Source organism: Orcinus orca, chromosome X (assembly GCF_937001465.1).
Source record: "Orcinus orca chromosome X, mOrcOrc1.1, whole genome shotgun sequence".
Classification (NCBI taxonomy): Eukaryota; Metazoa; Chordata; class Mammalia; order Artiodactyla; family Delphinidae; genus Orcinus; species Orcinus orca.
This window is the reverse complement of record NC_064580.1, coordinates 17,403,889-17,429,181: the sequence shown is the minus strand read 5'-3', so window position 1 is coordinate 17,429,181 and position 25,293 is coordinate 17,403,889. Positions and strand designations below refer to the sequence as shown.

At 37.4% G+C, this 25,293-nt stretch overlaps 1 protein-coding gene across 12 annotated transcripts in view; it reads left to right on the top strand.

The window, feature by feature from the left end:
* RPS6KA3 (ribosomal protein S6 kinase A3) overlaps nt 1-25,069 on the top strand; it is a 111,102-nt gene extending 86,033 nt beyond the window's left edge. For 7 of the 12 annotated variants that reach the window (XM_033411512.2, XM_033411517.2, XM_033411513.2 and 4 more), the window contains 9 exons: nt 1,883-2,007; nt 3,620-3,745; nt 7,066-7,155; nt 9,111-9,269; nt 11,330-11,491; nt 15,316-15,392; nt 16,142-16,259; nt 18,859-18,999; nt 23,610-25,069. In XM_033411512.2, the coding sequence (XP_033267403.1) occupies nt 1,883-2,007; nt 3,620-3,745; nt 7,066-7,155; nt 9,111-9,269; nt 11,330-11,491; nt 15,316-15,392; nt 16,142-16,259; nt 18,859-18,999; nt 23,610-23,750 (1,139 nt within the window). In that variant the 3' untranslated portion in view covers nt 23,751-25,069. Of the gene's footprint in view, nt 1-1,882; nt 2,008-3,619; nt 3,746-7,065; nt 7,156-9,110; nt 9,270-11,329; nt 11,492-15,315; nt 15,393-16,141; nt 16,260-18,858; nt 19,000-19,645; nt 21,449-23,609 lie in introns of those variants that run through there. The other 5 variants (XM_004283065.4, XM_033411516.2, XM_049704733.1 and 2 more) reach the window with 3 other exon arrangements.
* Nucleotides 25,070-25,293: the final 224 nt, after the last annotated feature.

Here is a 25,293-nt window from a genome sequence, read left to right as displayed (position 1 = left end):
TAGTATAACTCTATATACTGTCCTCATTTTTTCCCTTCATACACTACCCCTGCTGTAATAACTAGATCATTAGTAAATCCTTTATAGCATTTTATAGAAGTTAAGATCCTTGTTAAATCTTTTAGCAAATTACGTTGTACCTTAAACTTCCATACAATTTGTGTGAAAAAATTATTTGGTTGTGCGTTTATTTACCTGTAGCTATGTTCACATGAAATACTACAGCATAAGTAGTGCCCTTTAAAATTCTAATATTATATGGTATTCTGGAAGTACTTACAAAGTTCAAATCCCAAACATAACTTAAACTTCATGTGAGGTGTGATAACTTCAAAATGATTCATACCCTGTATCAGGCTTTATCCTAAAATTGCACAAACAGTGACTATTAGAGAAGTGATCTTTGAAATGGTAAGTTGTATTTCATTCATTAGTGTGTGCATTATACATAATGGTGTTTTTCACTCTAATGTTCTCTCATTTAGGTGTATCAGATCCCAGGTTTATCATTGACAAGCAAATAAATAGAAAATGTACTTGCGTGTATTTCCCATAGAGTGTATCATTCAAACCTTGCTATAAAGCTTTACAGCCAAAAGTCTAACAATCTATATTAAGCATTGATGGGTGTTTATTTTTGTAAGACAGCCTTAGAAATTTGGATTAACACATGAACAGAATTTTATCAAATGTATAGACAGTGATATGCATAGAACTGATGATATATGGTAATGTTTTACTTTGCTTTCTGAATACAATTTGTCCTGATAGAGGAAAAATCTTAGAATAGAGCAGTTCTATATTATATTCTGCCCAGATAGGTTCTCTTAGCAGAAGTCTTCAGTATAATACTGTCACATTGATGTAGAATTCACTAAACAATATATATTGCTGAGAATATCAAGCTGATATTAAAAGAGAACTTTATGTGGAGTTGATGTTTAAGTAGATTTACCTGTTTTTTGCTTGCCTTTAGCCTTTATAGTATGTTTATAAATATTAGTATGCCTAATTGTATGTTTATATTTATGAATAACATATTATTATACTTGTATTATTTCTTTTTTAGTGAGCATTAACTGTATTGTGAAAGTATTTTTCTGTTTTTGTTAATGCCAGTAGATTCCACATAAATAATTTGAATAACAATACATGTCATGTCATAAAACATTTTAAGGACTACGTACTGTGATCGTCCTAGTGTGTGTGTGTGTATATATATATATATATATATATAAATTTGATCTTTTACATGTATAATAATTTTATCTTCAGTTTAGATTTCTAGATTCTGACTTTATGTGTTGAGACCACTGGACTAAATCCCTTTCTCCTAAATTATCTGCAGATCAACCTTATATCTCCCCCTAACCGGGAGCCATAGCATTGTTAGGTTATTATTTAGGGCTGCACTGTCCAATGTGGTAGCCAGTAGCCATATGTGGCTGTTTAAATTTAAATTAATTAAAATTAAAAATTTTGTTTCTTAGTCACACTAACCACATCTCAAATTCTCAGTAGCTACATGTGGCTAGGGGCTACTGTATTGGGCAGCACAGATACAGAAAATTTCCATCACTGCAGGAAATTCTTTGGGACAGTGCTAATTTAGAATATATTAACCCAGTAATTCATTAATTTAGTATATTCTTCAAATGAATTAGCAATTTTCTGGGCTCTGAGGGACTAGGATGTTAGAGTTTTGATGGCAATAAGCCATCAGGACAGATCTGATACAGTGCCTTACTTAGTTATCCTGGAAACACTGGATACCTGAGAAGTGGAATTCCAGAATAAGTGAGAACGCTCATAATGTTGACAATTCTTCCCTTAATTACCTTTCAAAGCAATTACTTTCTTAGTAATTTATTATTCTTTTCAGATTCACCTGGCATTCCACCTAGTGCTAATGCACATCAGCTTTTTCGGGGGTTTAGTTTTGTTGCTATTACCTCAGATGATGAAAGCCAAGCTATGCAGACAGTTGGTGTGCACTCAATTGTTCAGGTGAGTGAATGTCTAAGTAATTTTAAATTTGAAGTGTTGTAAGATACAGTTCTTCGTGTGGATAATTATGTTAGATTTGATCTGCTGACCTTAAGTGAGCAGCTTAAAATACATTTTATATCATTGACATTACTCTTAGAAACTCCTTTCATATACCTTTGAAAAGGTTGCATGCGCCAGAATCCTGGATACCTATCTGACTTGAAAGTAGAATTCTAAGAGAGTTGAGATAAGTATCACCATCTTGTTGTCTCTCGTCTCCTGTGCCTTAGAATGTTTATTGGGCCTAATTTGTTTCATCCTCTGTCTCTGTTAGATCAGCTGTGGTGAGCTGAGGTCTCCTAGTTCACTGATACTTTCGAACAGGGGTCAGCGGACTTTTTCTCTAAGGACCAGATAATAAATATTTGAGGCTTCGTAGGCTATATGGATCTCTGTTGCGACTACTCAGCTCTGCCATTGTAGCACAAAAGCAGTCATAGATTGTATGTAAATGAATGAACATGGCTGTGTGCCAATAAAACTTTGTTTAGCAAAAACTGGTAGTGAACCAGATTTGGCCCACAGGCCATAATTTGCCAACCTCTGCCATAGAAATATATAAGAAATAAAAATAAACTTAAATTTTAAGTTTTCCAAGTTTTGTGTCCTTGTTCTTTTGGAGCCCCATTGTCATTAGGAAGAAATGGTTATGGATACTGCCTTAGGGTACCTCCCTCCTTATCCCATCTGTTGATCAGAGTGGGAGAAAAAGGAGCTACAGAAGCAGGTTTCTGAGTGTGTGTGTTTGTAGCAGGCGACTGCACTGCTAAATTAAATGTTATTAGAGGAACACAAATAGTACAAACCATTAGATTTATTTCTTCCCATCGTAGTATCATGGAAAGATAAATTTAATTCATCTTCTTAATCATAGAGGGAACTAGATACATCTTTTGAAGCACTGAATTGTTTTTAGGGTATACTTAGTGCTTGAATTTGCTTGATGATTAAGTTGCTTTTGTGCTAAAGTTTTTTTCACAAGTCAGTTATCTTGCTTTCCACTTTCTGGAAAACCAATTTAAGCACTGTTTTTTGAACAAAGTTCATGTTGAAATAGTCTGTCCCTTTTACTATGACAAGCATGTGATGAATTCTATAGAATGTATGTTTATGATTTCTGTGCGGTGCATCGGAGAGACGAATCCAGATGTTCTAATTCTGAATCCTCCTAAATCTTTTCTTCTATACCAGAGGTTTCAAATGTCTCCCCGTTTGCAAAGGTATTTCAAAGACCTATAGCCGTTTGGGGAGTAGAATGGGGCATAACCACTGGCAAGGCTGTCGGCCCCTTATCACGTAGCTCTGTGTTTCTTGTTGTACATATTCAGTTTTTTCTTTTCAACATAAGCTTTTTTTAAAGGCATATTTCTTGCTGTGCATTGTATCGTAGACACTTCAGAAATGCACAGTTGTAGAAGAATATATGCAGAAAAATTCATTTTTATTTTTACTAAATTCATTTATATTTATAGTTAAGGCCAACAGTGCATGCTGAGTAACATGTTTCCCTATTATGTAATGTACCAAAGTCATTACAGGGCTCTTCATCAATTTATAATTGTGTTTGTAGCAGTTACACAGGAACAGTATTCAGTTTACTGATGGATATGAAGTAAAAGAAGATATTGGGGTTGGCTCCTACTCCGTTTGCAAGAGATGTATACATAAAGCCACAAACATGGAGTTTGCAGTGAAGGTAAGTGTTTTTAGATTTCAAATGCACCTCTAACAGTTCTTATTCATGCATGCTAGTACCAGTTAAAAATTACAGTCTTCTTTGGTAAGTGTGCCTTTTGTTATAAAAAGGTAAGGTGATATAAATGTCTGGCTAGTGATCTTCAGGGATCTTAATCTGGAACCATAGATCCTCCTATGAGCTCAAAAGGTAAGGCAGCATACATCCAGTTTGCGGAGGGCAGTACCACTTTACACCTGACCTGGTTTTTAGTAGCACCCCGTGTACTCTCAGAAGTCCCCCGTTTATGGTCAAGATGTCAGGGAGTTCCTCGGAATTATATGCCAAATTTTGTATGTTTACATTTTTATGGCAAAAATGTTCATACCACCTTTCACATTTAGAAGGATCTGTGAACCAATAAAAGAATAAGAACCACTGTCATAAAATATATTATCATTAGCTGTTTTAAGTTCGTCAAGCATCCTAAGACAGTAAAGATTTTCTAAGCCAAAAACCAAGGCACATACCTCTATAATAAAGTTCGAGTCCAAACCTTTAGTTATAAGTGAACAAATACTATATTCAAGTTTCTGCCTTTTCACTTCTTGAGTTGGATGCCTCTGCTCTCCCATCACAAACAATTCAAGTAATGTCTAAAGCTTTCAACTTAATTTGAGCCTTAGAACTAGTCTATAACTATGGGTAGCTCGTGTTTAGTTAGTGGGGAAAGTGGCATTAATTATTATTACTTCTATCCTTCCACCAGTCTGTCCATTTATCTAGATCTAATATGATTTTACTGTGTAAAAGTAAAAATAAATGTGCTTTATTTATGCATAGCAAATATCTGGGAGGACACACCCAAAAATGGTTGCTGCTATCTTAAACTTGGATGTAATTGTTCTAAAAAGTCATCAGTGTCTGTAAGGCATTCTGTCAGTTATAAGGATGAACCATAGAAATACATTTTAATTTGCTCTTCTACTCAGTGAAATGTGGGGTACATAGAAATTTTCAAACTGCACACATGAAAGGAGAGAATGTGAATAATGTACTTGGTAGGCAATCTAAGAATGTATCTTGCCTCCATAAACACATCAGAAAAAAGCAGAAGTGTCCTGAGGCCCCCTTCAAATTATAGAAACCAGGAGCAGTATACCAAAACCTTGAGAACATCCTCCAGCTATATGTGGATTCTTGTGACTTAAATTACATCCCTAAAACCAATCCCAGCACTTGATTCTACTGAAATTACTACATATCTAAGATTCACAAGCAGAGTTATGGATATAATGTAAGCTGGGCTCAAGATTAGCAGATCAGAGAGAATGTTGCCCAAAATAAAACCTCCCCAATTCTCTGGTGGTCCAGTGGTTAGGATGCCACACTTCCACTGCAGGGAGCACGGGTTCAATCCCTGGTCCAGGAACTAAGATCCCACAAGCCATGTGATGCAGCCAAAAAATAAGTAAATAATAAATTTTTAAAAATAAAATAAAACCTCCCAATGTGTTCTGGTTTTCAAAAGACTAACCCCAAATCATCTCCCTTGAGTCAGCATGTCTATTCCATGGACCTTTCTTCTTAATCATCCATTTGCCTGATTCTACACTATCATTTGCAGTTGATCACAGTGGACGCCTGTATGTTTGACTTACCTGTTCTCCAAATAAAGAACTGTTTTCACAACTAAATCCATTTCAGATAGCAGATTTGGCTCATATTGAGAGTTGCAAGCTCTTTCCTAGGATGCTGAAGCGTTTGGGTATTTATTGCATACATAATTACTAAGCTGTTTTAAAACTGAAAGTATGAAGGTCACAAAATTTATTTCAGACTACATTTTGGATGAAATGAAAGGAAAACTTGTTGCCTTTTCTTTTTTCTTTTCAGTTTTTTTTTTTTTTTTTTGGCTGCATTGGGTCTTCGTTGCTGCACAGGCTTTCTCTAGTTGCAGTGAGCGGGGGCTACTCTTCGTTGCGGTGTGTGGGCTTCTCAATGCAGTGGCTTCTCTTGTTGCAAAGCATGGGCTCTAGGCGTGCGAGCTTCAGCAGTTGCGGCATATGGGCCCCAGAGCACGCAGGCTTCAGTAGTTGTGGCTCGCAGGCTCTAGAGTGCAGTCTCAGTAGTTGTAGCGCACGGGCTTAGTTGCTCTGCGGCTTGTGGGATCTTCTTGGACCAGGGATCGAACCCGTGTCCCCTGCACTGGCAGGCAGATTCTTAACCACTGTGCCACCAGGGAAGTCCTTGTTGCCTTTTTAAAAATATAATGTTACTTTAACAGATGAAAACGTTAAGAGAAGTATTTTTAAGAAGCAGGTGACATAAAAGAGTTGGAAAGCTAAATTAGTATTTTAAAGGGCTTTATTGTAATAATTAAACTTCATTCTAGCCAAGTAGAATTCTAGGTATGGTATTCTGCTTAGCTTTCTGCCTAGCTTCAAAAATAAAGTTTGTTCTACATAACTATTAATTTTTTATAAGTAGCTTACAACTGATGGGATATTCCATTGAAGCATTTAATTAAAGAAAGTAAATTCAATAAACAAATGCTAACGGTCATATTATAAATACATCTTGCTCTTAATTATCTGTATTGATAGGGGTTAGAAGTTAACTGAGGGCTTCCCTGGTGGTGCAGTGGTTAAGAATCCGCCTGCCAATGCAGGGGACACGGGTTTGAGCCCGGGTCCAGGAAGATCCCACGTGCTGCAGAGCAACTAAGCCCGTGTGCCACAACTACTGAGCCTGCGCTCTAGATCCTGTTAGCCGCAACTACTGAAGCCCACGTGCCACAACTACTGAAGCCCGTGCTCCGCAACGAGAGGCCACCGCAATGAGAAGCCCACGCACCACAATGAAGAGTAGCCCCCACTTGCCGCCTAGAGAAAGCCCACGCACAGCAACGAAGACCCAACACAGCCAAACATAAACAAATAAATAAATCTTATTTTTGTTTTTTTTTAAAGTTAACTGCGTTCCCAAAGGTGTAAGACATTGAAGGCTGGAAGAAAGATATGTTAACTGTGTTCTTGGTACCTTTTCTTGAGGCTTTTGAGTTTTTATTAAATCCTAAACTTGCTAAAAACTTAAACTAGACAGACCTGGTTTGAATGTGACTCATGGCGTAGAGTTTACTTTACAGCCTTGCCGTCTATATCAAGACTGGCTTTCAAATTTTGATTAGACAGTCTGGCCAGGTACTTGAATAAAAATGGTTGATAAATGGCTTATAAATACAGTGTTTACACAAAATAACACCTAAGCCTGTAGCTGTAAATACTTAACGTTTATACTGTATAGTTCATGAGATTTTATGATAAATATTTGCCTTTTAGATTATTGATAAAAGCAAGAGAGACCCTACAGAAGAAATTGAAATTCTTCTTCGTTATGGACAACATCCAAACATTATTACTCTAAAGGATGTAAGTAGATTCTTTAACGTAGATCATTTGACTCAGTTGTCTAACTCATATTTGGAATGTTTTCACATATCATGTGGTAGACAAAGAATTCGATATAGTGAGTAAAAAAAATAAATTAGAGGCCAACATATATAGCATAATTCCAGTTATAGAGAAAAATGTTTAGTTAATTTTTCTGCCTTTAAGAAAAAAAAGTATTACATTATTGCTTTTAATATCAGTATTTACTGGAACACTTGGGTATTAATTATGTTCAGGATTGACAAGTCTCAGGCTCCATAGGCTCCCCAAACTGTCTTCCACAGTACTGCCAGAGAGAGCTGTCCCTTCTATCTAACCATGTTACTTCCCTGCCTACAGTTCATGTTCCCCATCACCTCTGGTCCCAGCATTCCTCCATCTGTAGTAGTTTTCACACTTCCTCACACACCCTATGCTCCAGCCATGCTCAAGTATGTACAAATTTTTCTTAACATACCTCGTTTTCTTCTGCTGCTCTGTCTTTGAATTTATGATTCACTCAATTGAGAATGCCATTTCCCTTTTTTGCCTGGCTAACTACCACACAACTAAGACTTGGCTAAGGCATTACTTCCTTCAGGAATCCTGCCCTGCCCATCACCACCCCCCAGACAAGTGAAGTTTCCTTTCCCTGCTACTTATAGCTTTCATCATAACAGAGGTGTTGGCAAAGGGTGCGAACTCCTCAGGCAGCATTAAGTCCTCTCTTGCTCATGGTGCCCACATAGGCTGAAAGGCCGTGTCTGGGTATTGTAGACCAGAAGTGTCATGTAGCCAGCTAAGCCAGAGGACTCCTAAGGTAGCTTTCACCTCTGAGGTTCTGTGAATACCAACGTTTATCCTCCCTTCTCCTTCCTAACTGAAACTCTAATTTCCTCAGAATAATTTATCACTGTTCATTGTTAGAGGAGAATGTTAACTTAGTCCCATTAAATATTTCACTTAAGTGACTCTTTAATTAATATAACCTCCAAGAATCCAGCCAAGTAAATTAAAAAGGAAATGTAGAAAACACTTTCTCTCAGCCTTGCCTGGGGAACTCCCTAAGCTGTTGCTATTTTTTACATCTTTGCTCCTTCCTTCATTTCAAATTCCAAAGTCTCTAAAATTATCCCCACTTTTGTTACAGCATCTCCAACATTTTTTTAAACTCTTATTTCTATGTCTGTTTCTCCCTACTAGAATAAAAACTTTGAGGGCAGGTACCTTGTTTTCTCCATATTTGGGGCCCTAATACATGGTACCTGTTAGGGAGCTAAGCAAAGGTGTGCAGTAACTCTATGAGAAGAGGGGAATAAAAGGGCCTGAAGTTTAAGGAGAGGGTTATTTCAGTTTGGGAGTGCCTAGAGTACAAATCCAAAATTACAGTGAGCTTTCTTTTTCGACATTAGGAGTAAATTGGTATGCTTCTGCGTGGTTGAATGGAATTTCTCTTTGCTACTTAATCTTCCTACTTAGTTCTTGCCACAGCTTGTCTTTCGATTTAATCAAAACCAGAATAATTCTTTGTACTGTATGTATAAATACAGAAGTTCTGCAGTTGCAGAAGTTCCAGGAAAATCACAGCAGCATGTCTTTCTACCAGTCCCTCTCATCATTAGTAGGTAGAAAGATCAAGAGGAACACACCCTAAGAGCAGAAGTTCAGTGCCCCTTCGGATACCATACCCATACTTATTTTGATTGCCATGAGTTAAGGTTCACGGAAGGAAACTAAAGGTTATTTTTCTGACATTCAGTCTCATCAATTCCTATTTTAATATCTTTATGTGTATAAAATTGTTTGCAAATTTTATATCCTTCATTGGTTGTGATAAGTAAAATTTTCCTTGTATATAAAGTGAGTTTTAATTTCTCTTTTACTATGCCAAACTGTGTGCTGAGCACATGTAAAGCTTCACATAATTTTTTACATTTTGCTGTTAAATGTTACAGGTATATGATGATGGAAAATATGTGTATGTAGTGACAGAACTTATGAAAGGGGGTGAATTGCTGGATAAAATACTTAGACAGAAATTTTTCTCTGAACGAGAGGCCAGTGCTGTCCTGTTTACTATAACCAAAACTGTTGAATATCTTCACGCACAAGGGGTAAGTCTTTTTAACGTTTTACATATATACACACACACACACACACACACATATATGTATAATATCTTATAAAATTTGGTATAAAATACCAAATACTCCTTTTCTTACCTTTTCTTTCTTAATGTTTGAGCTGAAATTACAAAGGTAGAAGTTAGTTTATGCCTGTAATGAAAAATATATTAGCTTAATTATCCTACTGTTCTTCCTCTATGTAGACTTCTCCCATTGAGCTTGAAATTCTTTTTTGTTTCCTTCTTTTTTTAATTTAATTTAATTTTTTAACTTTTTATTTTATATTGGAGTATAGTTGATTAACAATGTTGTGAGAGTTTCAGGTGTACAGCAAAGTGATTCAGTTATACATATAAATGTATCTGTTCTTTTTCAAATTTTTTTCCCATTTAGGTTGTTATATAATACTGAGCAGAGTTCCCTGTGTTATATAGTAGGTCCTTGTTGGTTATCCATTTTAAATATAGCAGTGTGTACATGTCATGAGCTTGAAGTTCTACTTTGAAATTTTAGCTTGTTTATAAACATTAAATTTTTATGCTTCCCAAGAAGTGAGTGAGAGTTTGTGACCTGGAAGATGTAGCACCGTTTTTGCTAGGCCACTGTGTACTTTTGAGAACTGGGCCCATTTCGAGTTTAGAAGTGAACCAGAGAGTCATGGGTTGTATTCACTTATAAAAGGAAATCCTTCAAACAGATGAGGCCAAATAGCCACCTGGTTTCTGGATGGTGGATGCTTTCCTCCTTTCTTCCTGCATATAGATTTTTAGTAAGTGGCAAAAAAAAAATCATATTTTTAAAAGAAGAGAAGTCTGGGAGGGAAGGGGAACAAAGGAGAGATGAGGGGAGGAAGGAAAGGAGGACAGCAGAGGAGTGAAGAGGAATGGGAAGCAAGAAAAGAATAAGAGATCTCTTCTTAAGGAGTTTATTTTCAGTACGTTATTCTCGTTTTCTTTGCCCCTAGAAGCTAACAAATGAAATGTGTTAATTTAATTCTAGAGCTTCTTGACTTGTAGCTGCTCAAGATTTGCCTAGTACTGGGATTGGAAATTGGTAGAACTCAGTTTTCACTGAAGAATTTGTGAGTTTGCAGTCATCTAACTCTTCTATGTTCTTTTCTCAGTGCCTCAGCAGTAATTAGTTATTAAAATGTTCTGGAGAAATAGTGTTCCGGATGTTAGGACCTAAAACTGAGGTTATTGATTAGAACATAGACTCAGAATTTGGTGATGGAGGAAACACATAAGTCTAATAAGGAGTGTCAGAGAGGCTTATGATAAAAGAAGTATTCAAGTAGGTGATTAAAAGGGGAAAGTAATACAAACTCTAAAGGAATGGTATCTTTTTGTGTTTGTGACTTTGTTACTTGGATATCAAGTAGGCAGTACTTACGTAAATCTGGGAGTTTTTTTTCCTTTTTACTCCTAAAACCCATGCCTGTTCCATTGAGCCTGTCTGTATATGTTTGTTGTATTCATCCCTTGTACACGCCATTCCCTCTACTTAGAATGACTACCCCCACTCTTCTGGCTTGTTCATTCTGTTCTTCAGATGTTGGATCAGTTGTTACCTCCTCTAGAGACCCTTCCTGACCCGCCCGAGTTATGCCCCATCTCTCACCTATTTATTCTCTGCCTCCCTTACTACTAAGTTCCTAGCATATAAAGGCAAGGATCTTACAGGTCTTGTTCACCAAAGTATCTGCAGCTCCTTGTATAATACCCTGGTACATGATACACATTCCATAAATATTTGTTGAACGATGAATAACCTGGAGACAGATATTACTGCTATTTGCATTTTTCCTTAATCCGCCTACTTAATTGGACAAAGAGGGGGAAGGTAAGTACTGTTCTTTCTTCCTCCTCTCCTTGCCCCAGTTCTGTGTTGCAGTTATATTACACTGTCAGCATTTTATAATGTTGGGATAATGTAAAGGTTGGTACCCATCATCTTGTTAAGTGCATTGCTTGACAGTTTGTGAATAAATAATTTTCCATAATGGAAATGTATCGTTAATGCACCTCTTTAATTTGTATTTCAATTAGGTGGTTCACAGAGACTTGAAACCTAGCAACATTCTTTATGTGGATGAATCTGGCAATCCAGAATCTATTCGAATTTGTGATTTTGGCTTTGCCAAACAGCTAAGAGCAGAAAATGGTCTTCTCATGACTCCTTGTTATACTGCAAATTTTGTTGCACCAGAGGTAATTGCGAAAGAGTTTGCTTGCAATATTTCAGTATATTTAAAAACTCATTTACTGTGTTTAATATAGAATAGTTAATAGTTGTTTAATTGAAGAGTTAGTTACTGAGCAAATAATTAGAATAAAATGTCAGCCCTTTTTCTTCTGTTGGTAGTTCATCCTGTCATCAATCCAGTACTACCTATAATGCTTTTCCCGCTCTGACTTCTTTCTGCATAATCACACATCTATAGCTAACTACTATCACTGACACTTCTGTGCTTGTCAGTGCATGGAGTTAAATGGAAACTAGCTTATTCTTCCCCTTTCCTAACACCCTTCGAATTTCCTGGTTTTGTCACCATCTTCCTTCTATTTCTAAGGCTAAAACACCATGGGCTCTTCTTGTCTTTAGCTGTATAACCAGGTACCATCTCTTTTATCCCCTGCAACCGGTTCGGGGCTCTTCTGTTCACAGAACTGCCATCCTAGCCCCTGCTTCCCTCACCACACCCCCAGATGACTGCCGCAGCCTAGGTGCGCGTTGCTTCCTTTTGTCGTTCTGTGATCAGTCCACAAAGAAGCTACAAAGCTGCTGAAGTCTTCTTCAAGCACTGCTTTGATCAGGTTGCTTCTTTTCCTAAGAAATTGCAGTTCCCCACTGTAGCAACGCTAAAATCCACTGCTTTGCCCTCAAAATTTCTTGCCTTTTGATTATCACTGTGTAAAAAATTGTAACTACAATAGTTAATCCTAATATAGGGCTTATGTGCCAGTCACATGTATTAACGGATTTCATCCTCAGAGATATAATTTATATATAATAATTCATTCTCATTATAACTTATGTGAGGTGAGTACTTTTATTTGCATTTTATAGGAAACCAGGTGCACAGTGAGGGGGTGATGTCATTTGCCTGTGGTCAGATCTAGATCTGAGTCCAGGCAACCTGGCTGCAAAGTCTATGCTTTTACCATGTGCTAGATATTTCACAAAAATTGTAATAGTTGATAATGTTAAGATAGTTGGATCCCCCCTCTGTTTTCCAAACTTTTTGTAATTTTGTTACTTTTTAGATAGAAAAATATTTTTTAAAGATTATTTGAGTCTGTTCTCCCAGAGATACTAGAACTGATGAGGGACAGATTCTTTTCTTCTTTGTCCACATATCCACAGCCTCTGACACACATTGGTGTCCAAGCGTGGCCCCCTAATCCAGCCATCTAATTTTTCCTCATGATTGTTTCCTGCTTCATATAAGCAGTCTGCTTCTTGAAATCACCATGTAGCTTTTATGCCTTGGCACACTGGAATGGTTTTTGGAATGTTTTTTGCTTTAGACCCTGCCTCTAAATTCTCCTTCAGGAAATCTTCAGTGATCATACTGTCCTTAGACCTCTTTAACTCTTTGTCTCCTCTTTACCATTTAGTCATCTGGGTTAAAACTTTAAAGTCCTCCTGAAATCTTCCTTCTCTGTTATTTCTCCACATTTAGTCTGTTGCCAAATCCTTTCCATTCTGATTCCTAAATATTGTAGACCCCTTTTCCCTTACCCCATACATCCAATCTTTTTTTTTAAATTTTATCTTGCCGTATAACATACAGTAAGATATATTTTTTAATGCTTTTCTTTTTAAAAAAATTTATTTTATTTACTTATTTTTGGCTGCATTGGGCCTTCGTTGCTGCAAGCGGGCTTTCTCTAGTTGTGGAGAGCGGGGGCTACTCTTCGTTGCGGTGCACGAGCTTCTCATTGCAGTGGCTCCTCTTGTGCATGGGCTCTAGAGTGCAGGCTTAGTATTTGTGGCACATGGGCTCAGTAGTTGTGGCTCGCGGGCTCTAGAGCATAGGCTCGGTAGTTGTGGTGTGGCACATGGGCTTAGTTGCTCCGTGGCATGTGGGATCTTCCTGGACCAGGGCTCAAACCCGTGTCCCCTGCATTGGCAGGCAGATTCTTAACCACTGCACCACCAGGGAAGCCCTATACATCCAATCTTTACTAAGTCCTTCCCATTTTATCTTTATGTCTTCCCCTTCATGTCCTGCCTTACAAATTGCCTCCTGTGAGGTGGCCTGTCTCCATTCTCTCTTCTTGCCAGCATTTCCTCTATGCCTTGAGTTATCTTTCTGGTATACACATCCACTTATTTTATTTTCCTCTTTAATGCTTCAATAACATCTGATTGCCTGCAGGGAAAAAAATCTAGATTACTTAACAAGCTTTTTATAAAAAGCTCTTCAGTGAACTCCCTAGCGGTCCAGTGGTTAGGACTCAGCACTTTCACTGCTGGGGCCCAGGTTTGATCCCTAGTCGGGGAACTAAGATCCCGCAAGCTGTGTGGCGCAGCCAAATAAATAAATAATTTAAAAAGCCCTTCAGTCTCTCTAGTATCCCCTGTCTGGAAATCTGGCCACACTGAACTTGCCTGGCACTAAGCAGGCTCTGCTCTCTTGCCTCTGCCCTTTGAGTGTCCTCTGCCCTCCCCCACCTCTTCACTTTGCCTCCTGAATTCTTACTTATGGGCCCAATACAAGCAGGCTGCTCCTAGCTTTCCCTCTCTCCCCATATCAAGAATGAATTGCTTCCTCATCTTTGTACTCATATCCTTTACACATATAGTTTTGTTAGAATACTTATCATGTTGAATTGTTAAGTATGTATATGTTTATTTCCTTTGCCAGATTCTGATTTTCTTAAGGAAAACCATTGTTTTGTATTTGTCACAGTTTTTTTTCCTTATTGAAGTATAATTGCTTTACCATGGTTTGTTAGTTTCTGCTTTATAACAAAGTGAATCAGCTATACATATACATATATCCCCATATCTCCTCCCTCTTGCGTCTCCCTCCCACCCTCCCTGTCCCACCCCTCTAGGTGGTCACAATGTATTTGTCACAGTTTATGCCTGATAATAGTTGGTGATTATTAAATGCTTGAGTAAATCAAATTATATATATATATATATATATAAAAGAACAGTTTTGCACTATACCATTTATACTTAGTTATATGTTTTCTTAATTGTTTTATGTTAATCGTTTCTGCAGCCCCATACAAAATATAAATACATTTAAATAAGAAATTTACCTTCAATTTATTTTTATAGTCCACTGTGTGCCACAGCAGCATTCAGTAAATTAATTTGAATATCAAAATTTAAATTTATACAATTCTCACCTATGAACGTGTCTGACATAGGTCCATGGCCAGAGTCCCAAGCAGTTGTTAGTTCACCGAGAAGGAAATAAAGTTTTAAGCTTTAAAATGCCGGGGGCTTCCCTGGTGACACAGTGGTTAGGAATTCGCCTGCCAATGCAGGGGACATGGGTTCGAGCCCTGGTCCGGGAAGATCCCACATGCCGCGGAGCAACTAAGCCTGTGCGCCACAACTACCGAGCCTGAGCTCTAGAGCCCGCGAGCCACAACTACTGAGCCCCGTGTACCACAACTACTGAAGCCCACGCGCCTAGAGCCCGTGCTCCCAACAAGAGAAACCACCACAATGAGAAGCCTGCACACCACAACAAAGAGTAGCCCCCGCGAGCCGCAACCAGAGAAAAGCCCGCTTGCAGCAACGAAGACCCAATGCAGCCAAAAATAAAATAAATAAAATAAAATAACTTTTAAAAAAAAGATTTAAAATGCCAAAAAAAAATTAAATTTATATATATGAATTATTAGTAGTAGAAGGTTCTAGAATAGGATTACTATATTGCCTTGTTTGTTAATCATGTTCTGTTTTTCTTGTGTGCATTGATTTAGGAGATATAATTCAGTTCACAGCCTATCCAAATCTATATAATAAACAGCAGTGTGTTAATACTAATTTTTACTTTTTCTAGGTTTTAAAACGACAAGGCTATGATGCGGCTTGTGATATATGGAGTCTTGGTGTCCTCCTCTATACAATGCTCACTGGGTGAGTATGTACCATATGTTGTAAGCATTTATTTATCAATATTTTGTTTAAATTATCTAGGTTTATTTTTTCAATCTCTGTTGTAATATCTTTCCTTCCATATTTTCTCATCGTGTTTAATAATACAATCCTATCTCCCTCTCTCTCTCTCATATTTATAGCTATATCATTACTGTTTTCTGTAGTGTAGTGTTATTAATGTCTTGAGGTCATAAGTTGATTTTTTTCCATATCTTTTTTGTAGTCTAGTTATGTCATAAACATATACTGTTTTTTTGGGTTTTTCTGCGGTACGCGGGCCTCTCACTGCCGTGGCCTCCCCCGTTGCAGAGCACAGGCTCCGGACAGGCAGGCTCAGCGGCCATGGCTTACGGGCCCAGCCGCTCCGTGGCATGTGGGATCCTCCTGGCCCAGGGCACGAACCCGCGTCCCCTGCATCAGCAGGCGGACCCCCAACCACTGCGCCACCAGGGAAGCCCCATATACTCTTTTAAATATTTTATTCTATAATGTGTCATATCTTATTTATATTATTGTGTATTAAATCTAAATTAATATTTCATAACTTATATCTTGACCTGGTGCTTTATGAAGCTTCATGTTGTTATTTTTTTACTTTAGTAGGTTTTAATAAAGTATTACATTAAATGAACTACTTAGAGTACTTTTGGTTACTGCAAATAAATATAAAAATTACCAACCAAAAAAGAAGTTTTATTCATTAGCATTTTAATTCTATTATAAATTAGTTACACTCCATTTGCAAATGGCCCTGATGATACACCAGAGGAAATATTGGCACGGATAGGAAGTGGAAAATTCTCACTAAGTGGTGGCTACTGGAATTCTGTTTCAGACACAGCAAAGGTAAGTATGGCTTCCTATTAAAAGCTTTTGAGAAAATAATTTTTCATAATCCCTAGTGAGAAAAAATAATATCAGTTAGAAACTTGTTTATAAAGTTGTATTGAAATGATGTTACCAAATAACTCAAACTCAAAAATTGACAACTAATTTTGTTTCTTTCCCAGAATATATTGGTTTGGCTTTATTATCTATATATCTCAAACTACTTCTTACTGATGAACATGATGAATAATAATGGTGGTGGTCTTCATGATTTGTGTGTCTCCTCTGTGCCTCACACTGCACTTTACCTAAATTATCCCATTTAATCCTCTTAACAACCCTGTAAAATAGGTGGTAGTATCACCATTTCACAGTAGGAAACCAAGGCCCAGAATTTTAGTGTGAACTTATCCTCAGTTATACACCAGGCACATGTGGATGCTCAAAAATAAATAGCTGATTCCAAAGCCCTTGTTCCCTAGAATAACTACACCATTTTCTATTTTTGGTCCATATTATGAAGAAAAGGGTCAATCTTCTTCACAGTAGACAGTAATTTAGTTTTATATGTCTGCTTGAAATCTATTTGGAAAGCCTTTCTCGCTGGAAGACCTGCCATCCCCTGAATAACGCTGATTTGCTTTCTAACCCTGCTCTAGTTTCACTTTTTTTTTTTTTTTTTTAGTTTCACTTTATTTAGAGAAAATTCTTTTTTAAAAAGAAGAGCAAAGTTTTTCATTTCAAAATAAGGAAAACATAGAGGAGATGAGGAAGATACATATTGGTAAAAAGTGCTGGCTCATTTTGCTTAGAGGTGGGTGCTTGAGTTGAGGTGATTGCATTAGTAAATAGGGTATGTCAGAAATTTTTATAGATACTTTTGGCATAGAGATGAAGCCTCAGTTGACCAGCTTAATGCCTGTGTAGATAATACTTAGTTTTGTAACTGTATTTAAAGTGATAGGTTAGCCTTTCCCCTTGTTTAACAATAAAATTTTTTAAACCAGATAATTCATTTTCCTGGGTACTTGTTTACTTTTTTTTTTTTTGCGGTACGCAGGCCTCTCACTGTTGTGGCCTCTCCCGTTACGGAGCACAGGCTCCAGATGCGCAGGTTCAGTCGCCATGGCTCACGGGCCCAGCCGCTCCGCGGCATGTGGGATCTTCCCGGACCGGGACACGAACCCGTGTCCCCTGCATCGGCAGGCGGACTCTCAACCACTGCGCCACCAGGGAAGCCCCTTGTTTACTTTTTAATTCATGTATTGAGCACCTACAATGTGCTTAATAAGTGAAGGCTCCAGGGATAAAAGATGTGACTCAGATGGAATTCCTGATCTCAGAGAGCTCACAGTCTAGTTGGGAGATAGCCAAAAATATACAGTACAGTGTCACATGTGCTGTTACAATGCTCTGTTTTGTATGCTAAAGAAGTTCACAGATGATGCTTGATCAGAAAAATTTCAGGGAAAGCTTTCCAGAAGCAATGAAGGGATTCGCCACGCAGCTTGGGAAGCAGAAGGACGTAGTCCATCCCAGGCTGAGGGATCAGCCCATGTGTGGTCCTGATGGAATGGGAATGGCAGAATGCCTCCAGGGCAGTGCAAGGAGTTTGGTATGAGTAGTACCAGGTACACGTGAGAGGGTAGCCGATGAACCCCAATTATGGAAGGCTTTGTTGATCATGCTCAAGTTTTGGAGTTTACTCTAAGTATTGGGGAACTGTTGAAAAATACTAAGCATTGTAGTGATCAGATTTTCCTTTTTCAAGGTCACTCTGTGAAGTAGTAGTTCTTATCCATTGGAGTCCACCAGAAACTTTGTCACGATCGGTTGTCAAGCATATCAAGTAATGTTACCGTAGAAAGTATCAGAGTTTACATACTGCCTGCTTTTTTTAATAAGTTAAAGCAAGTCGAGGTTATCTCTATAATTTTTATAATTTGGTTCTCATTCACTTGCATTTTATTATGCTTTTTTGAGTGCAAGGCAGGTGAGGATGAGATACAAATAGAGCACAAAAAATTGCATCCAACTCACAGCCTATCTTATGAATGCCATGTGATTACTAATAACGTTTGCTAATTTGTCCAGTTAAGACCTGTGATTACAAGTATAATGTAATACGGTGAATACCCACAAAATTGGGAAGTAGAAAAAAAATAAAAATAACTCTGTAATCTTTGAGGGGAGCATTTAGAGCCCTCAAGTTAATTCCTGTTATTGAACAGTTATGTACTGCTTTTCAGCATTACCAATAGCACAAAAACGTCTTAAGTAGCTGAAAATTACTTATAAATAAATCCACAAAAATGTAGAAAACTCAGAATATCTGAGGGAAAAAAAGAGCCAAAGTCCTTAAAGATACATAAAATGTGGTAAATTTACCCTTTGTAATACACCAAAATTACTGTTACTCAGGGAGGAGAAAACAAAGACCTAAGTTTTTGCTTTTTTTTTAAACAAATTGTCATATTGACTAAATTGCTTTGCACCCAAAGGTCTGCTAGTGGGAAAAAATAGTGTCATAGAAGCCAAGGAAGAATACTCAACAGTATCAGGTGCTATGGAAAAACAAAGGTTTAAGTTTATTTTATTATTCTTTTTCCCATTGTAGGACCTGGTGTCAAAGATGCTTCATGTGGACCCTCATCAGAGACTGACTGCTGCCCTTGTGCTCAGACATCCTTGGATCGTCCACTGGGACCAACTGCCGCAATACCAACTAAACAGACAGGACGCACCGCATCTAGTCAAGGTGAGCAGCCCATTTGGGCACTGTGTGCCACATGTCCTCCAGGAGAGATTATGAGACGCCCTCTCGGTACCATAGCACCTTGCCCTTTCACTTTGCCTCTCAACCTGCATCCAGTTCTTGCGTGGGAATCTCTTACAGTGGGTGATTTAGAAAAGAAAAAGTCAAGGCATGCCAAAATAGCATAATAAAACCAGTTTAGGAATGATTTCTGAATTTATCAATCAGATAAACTTTATGGATTTCCTAACTTTTCTTTGTACCTGTCTTTCTTACGCACAACCCAAAGCAGACTCTTGGAGGTTGTCAGCAGTGGCAAAATACAAATTCTAAAACAGCATGCCTTGCTGACTCTCATGGTAAAGGATTGCAAAGGAAAAACAAATTTAATAGTCCTGAGAAAAGTAAGGACTGCTTGTTATGAGCCCACCTGTGTCCTCTCTCATCGATAATTTCAACCTCCCACATTGGCCTCTTCAGTTTTAGTTAAATCAGAGGATTTGACCTGTGTGGTTATTTTCATTATGAGCCTAATAAAATCTATATAAATTTGCATATGAAGAAAATATCTGGGAAAAAACCATTTCATATTCTGTGTACAGGTGACTACCCATTGTCATTATTTGTGACCTTTCTTTCCTGTTTTCAGGGTGCCATGGCAGCTACATACTCTGCTTTAAACCGTAATCAGTCACCAGTTTTGGAACCAGTAGGCCGCTCTACTCTTGCTCAGCGGAGAGGTATTAAAAAAATCACCTCTACAGCCCTGTGAAGTGACCTCAGTGAGATATTTGGTACCATGGTGTAAGCTGATAGCACAAGTTCTGGCGACAGGTAGCACATATCTGAGAGACACCTGCAGGCACACACTGTCCCAGCTGGTACCCATAATGCTGCTGCTCCTGCTGCTCTCCCGCTTTCGTCTCTTCTCGCTTTAAATGATTGTTAGCAGGTTAGATTTTCCTGGAGCTTCGGCTGAATTGAAAATGGAAACATGATGAAGATATATTCACTGAATCAACAAGAAGAATAATGAACATATGAATACCACCTAAAAATACACTGAATAAAGTACTCTACACCACATAGCATTATTTTTATAGGAGATATTTCATGTCCCTTAAATATTCTTTGTTAGTTATAGGGATGGACAGTTTATGTTAAGCACTTAGCTTAAACAATCCGTTTATATTAGCACTGTATCCCTTGTGCCATCCAACATTTTGTATGTTTTTGTAAACAGTTCATATACAGTACATTTCTGTACTGCTTTCTTTAATGTATACATGCCTTGTTTAACTTGGAATCTATTATTAATCAATTGACTATGAATTCTGGTTAAATAGTTCACCTGGATTAACGGTATTGTTGGACAGCCCTAAAAATGGCCAGATTGTAGAACAGCTGTTGAATGTAATACTTCCAAAATGTACATATCTTTCCCCATGTCTGTTTCACTGGTTCGTTCGTTTGTTTCTTAAAGTCAGGTGCTCTGTCAGGCTAACCTAGAGAGCTGTTATGGTAAAGAAAGTTATCATATGTGTGTGGTATGACATCAAGAGTACACCTGTGAAGTTAGTCCATATACTTTGCAACTCCTTAGGGTCTTTTTTCCTTTATTAAGGAAGTAGTCCTTGCACTTTTAATCTTAAATAGTATCCATTCTTAGTAGTTGACATAAATTTGGGATTTTTCCCAATATACATCAAAGGCCTTTAAGAGGCATGGTGAAGAGACTGGCGAAGGAAAATTTAGCAACAGGTCATTGAAGTCCCATTGAATATTTCATGTTTAAATAGATCAAATTGCAGAATTTAGCATATGAATAACAGGATACCTGTTCTTGTATACCTGCAGGAAAAGTATCCTTTTTTGGGGAAAAAAAGTAAATCATAATTCTATCCCATTAAGATGCTCTATATTAAACACTAATTTGAATGTAATAAAGGCCACAGGCCTCTCTATGAAATTGGACTTAAACTTTCTTATTCTAGGGAATAAAACATTCTTGATCAATCATAGCTGAGGTAGGCTAAGTGAATGTTCAGCATTGAGTGTTTTCTGAATTCCTCCTGATGATTTATAGCCATATAATGCTTTCTTTTCTTTTTTTTAAAATTTTTATTGGAGTATAGTTGATTTACAGTATTGTGTTAGTTTCATATAATGCTTTCTTTAACTTCAGAAATGATCACTTTTCATAATGGTCACTGGATCTGCTTAGATTAGAGTATTCATTATCTACATCTAATTTGTTAGTTTCCACAATATCATTAAAGAAACTTCTGCATCCATTATTACCTGTATCTTTGCCAAGCTACCTAGCATACATCAATATGTAATATGAAAAACATATGAGCAAGGAAAAGGTGATTTAACTTATCTCATCAAGAATGTGCCTGAACAGATCTTTCCTAGTCATGTACTAAGTCATTTACATCAGAACTCTTTTTTTCCTGCCAGAAGCTTTAAATCTTCCCCTGAGAGTACAAAGCCAGGAAAGCATGGTTTATCTAAATATCTTGGAAGCCGCTCATTATTCCTTAATTTCTCCTCTGTGCAATTAAAGGGAAAGAGGAAATCTATCATGCCTTTTGCCCAAGTGACACAAAATGATTATTGCATAGAAAGCAAATGTAAGTTTATCTTCTAAATAAAAAATGTATAGGAGGAGGGATTTCAGAAGATCTAGATGGAGAAAGTTTTTAAATATTCTTGAGTATATGGATGCTAACTATTAACAGCTGCTTTCCAATGCCTGGAAAGAAAGCTTTGTTTTTCTTTCTCCTCTATTAAGTGTTCCCAACCATGGTCATCCCAAATTTTTGTCACTTTTAAAATGTTAATGTAACTCTAGGCAGAAAAAAGATAGCATTTTCAGATTTTTGACACTAACACTATTCCATAAGTGCTTAGGTGTATTGCCCATCATCGTCTTTTAGAACCAGAAGTAAATGTGTAAATGCTTTTAAATTATCTAGTCCAACTTTCTCATATTGCAGGTAAAGAACCTGAGACCCAAAGCAAAGACTAGAATCCTTAACTTCCCTTTCAGTTTTTTTCCCTCATAACACCGTGCTGCCTTCCCCTCGTATTATCACTCGACCACAAACTGAGCTGTTCAAAAACTATATATTTCCTGGGGCAGTCCTCTACTAGTATATGAATGCCTTCTTTGCCTAGTACAGCTGCCAGTTTTATTGGAGAAAAGCAAGTTATATGTTCACAAAACTGGAGGCTTTCTGCCTAAAAAGCAGTTCACGAGTATAATTTATTTCATCTGTGATTCTGGTGTTCCTATTGCCTTTGACAGAGCAGACAAACTTGGCCAACAATGTGCTCTAAATGTAATGCTTGTGCTGGGATAACCTTTCCATTAATTTCTCCAAGTCCAGTTCCTCCTGGCCCCTATAGTTGTGGTAGTGAGGCCCTTTCCCAGTTAGTCCTGCTGGTTACCAGGGCTTCTCCCAGGAGGTTTTATTTCAATATGAAAGATATTTCAATATGAAAGAAGGAACTAAACTATCAGGCCACTTTTACAAACCTCCTCTTAGCTTATAATCCACAATAATATCCAGAATGGTAGACTTAACATTACCAAGCACGTACTGGAAAATATGGATCACACTACCATGTGTTTTCTAGCTTCCCTTTCAAGTGATGATGCTAAATTAAGGTAAGTTTTTTGTCCTTTTAAGCTGTCATATAAGTAAGTCATTTCAGCTCCTAATTTATAGATATGTCTTCTAAGTACAATAGACCCTTCACTTTAACAGATCTGATATGGATTCATTTATTCACAAGCAACCCCAAAAGTCCAAAAATATAATAATTTTGACAGGGCACAGAATCAAGATGCTGTGAGGCTGGAGACTGACGTGTGGGAAAAGTCACTTAGTGAGTATCTGGAGAGGGTGTGGTGTGTATGCAGTAGAGATTCTACATTTCACACACAGTGGGCTGCAAAGAGCAGGTTTGGGCCAACCATTTCCCAACTATTTTTAAGAAGTGGTTGCTGTTGGGACCAGGGGACATCTTGGGAGGTGGGGCTAGCCTGTTAGCTGTGCCCTGTACCCTCAGCCCAGGAAAGATTTCATGGATGGGCAGCATGGGTTGGGTAAGAAAGAGGCTGGGGTACGTCCAGCCTCAGGTGAGAGCAGAAAAGCGTTCAAGATTTGGGGGCTTGGTATAGATGTGCATCACCATGAAAGTCAGCAATACACATTTCAACATGGCTTTGATTTTCTCTACTTCCTGGCCTTTATAAATGAGCTAAAATTTTTCAGTCTTCTTTACTATTGAGAATTCTCTCTTATGGTGGTATCCAGCATTTGAGATTTATGAAGGCATTAGGACAGATATCTCAGGAATGTAAATGGTCAGAAAAGGTCTGCTTTCTGTGACGAACAGATATGATGGGTTCCATGGCTGACCTTGGTGCTTAAACCAGGAGGTTTCAATCCAGTCCTAGAGTTCTGTCCCTCCGAAAGGTCCAACTCCATGTGACTAACAAACTGGATGTATACTTTGAGCCTTATTTAATTCACAGATAAGTTGACTTAACTCAGCATTTTTATTTCAATTAATGAAAATAGTCCTCTTTTCACCTCCAGATTGCTTACATTTTGCTGGTCTCCCCAAGTGACCATTGGTGGAGACCAGTTAATGAAGGAATGAAACTCGCTTTCTTGGGAGTGTGGTATTCTGCAGAGCCACGCTTAACCACTTTTTCTAGTGAAGAATCTACAGAATGATAATAACTAAATATGGATGGCCAAGAAGAATTTGTATCTACAGTGCGCTTTATGTATTTTTGACACTGCTGTATTCTGTGTGATCGAGTGACTTGTAACTGGTTCCAATGCGACTGTTTGCAAAGAATTCTAGTAACTAAGTCGACTTAATTTTCTTAAGCCTTGTATTACTATCAGTCTCACATTTACCACTTTGATTCCAGTCTTTTAACTGTTCATACCAGGGCATACCAAGGGTTGGGATGAGAGCCTACTTCCTACCTCTTAAGGCACTTTCCTCATTATTTTGCCATATAACCTTGAAGTGCATGATAAGCTGTTTAAATGTCCATGACTTCTCCCAGAGCAACTAGCAAAGTATATGACATTGAATAGAGATTAGTGGAAAGGAAAATTTAGAGACTAAGTTCAGAGGTGCAAACCTCAAGAAAACCTCTTTAGAGCACATACCATTTGAGTACAATGTATGTAAACGTATGTGAGAAGAGAGTCGCTATAATAGTCCTCTCTGAGTAGATTAGTTCAATATCTAATGGAAGTGAAAATCTTTACTCCTATTATCACTATAGTACTGAGTGAACTGTATACTGAGTTTTCCAAACAAGTACTTAAAATAGAACTTAAATACAAAGCAAGGGCATAAGGATAAAGGTTTTGGTTTGCGTTTCTCTAAGTGTAGTTTACCATCTAAGGCTTTGTTTTTTAATTTTTAAAAAAAGCTTCAAGGTATTGCCATTCCTTAGCATCCTTAATGATTATGGGTGATGAGTTTTTAACTCTTAAAATTACATACCTGTATTATGTTTATCTTAACTCTTACCCTAAGCAAAAGGGAAGGTATACACCTAAGGGATGTAATTATTTTGCATTTTTGGCCATGGGTGGGAAAGGGATGGGTATCTACTTAAACAGTTTTTAAAAAAGAAAAAAATCACAAATATTTTTCTACTATTATATATGATTTTACTTTATACTAGTTTCTCTCTAGTAAGGCATGCCAGAAGCCCAAGGCACCATATCATGAGTTCATATGTATTGTACCTTTTATTGGTGGTTAAATCGCATCAGATGCTTGGCCCTGCTGCCATAATTACGAAATGCTTGTAAAGGATTAAATATCACTGAATACTTTAAATTGTTTTACTTAAGAGTCTAATCTGGGAAGTTTTCAAATCATACTATTAATGTGTAATCAAAGCTCTTTCAGATGTATCCATGAATAATCCTGGAACAATATTGCTTGTATTCCTGTCACAGAACAGGTTTTGTAATCTTTAAAAGAAATGAAAATTTATATAATAAAGTTTTAAATAAATTCATGTATGTCCCTTTATGAGATTATTTCAATTATATGACTGTTAATCCTTCATATTATCAAATTATTCTATCTGAAGTATACATTTATCAAATTGGATTGATAGACCTTAAAACAGGAATGTTTCTGAGTTAATAAGAAGTGCAAAATAATTTTTCTATGCAAAGTCTTGGTTAACCCAAAGAGTTTGTCAAATCAGACTCATCAGTCATAGATCGTAGCCAATAC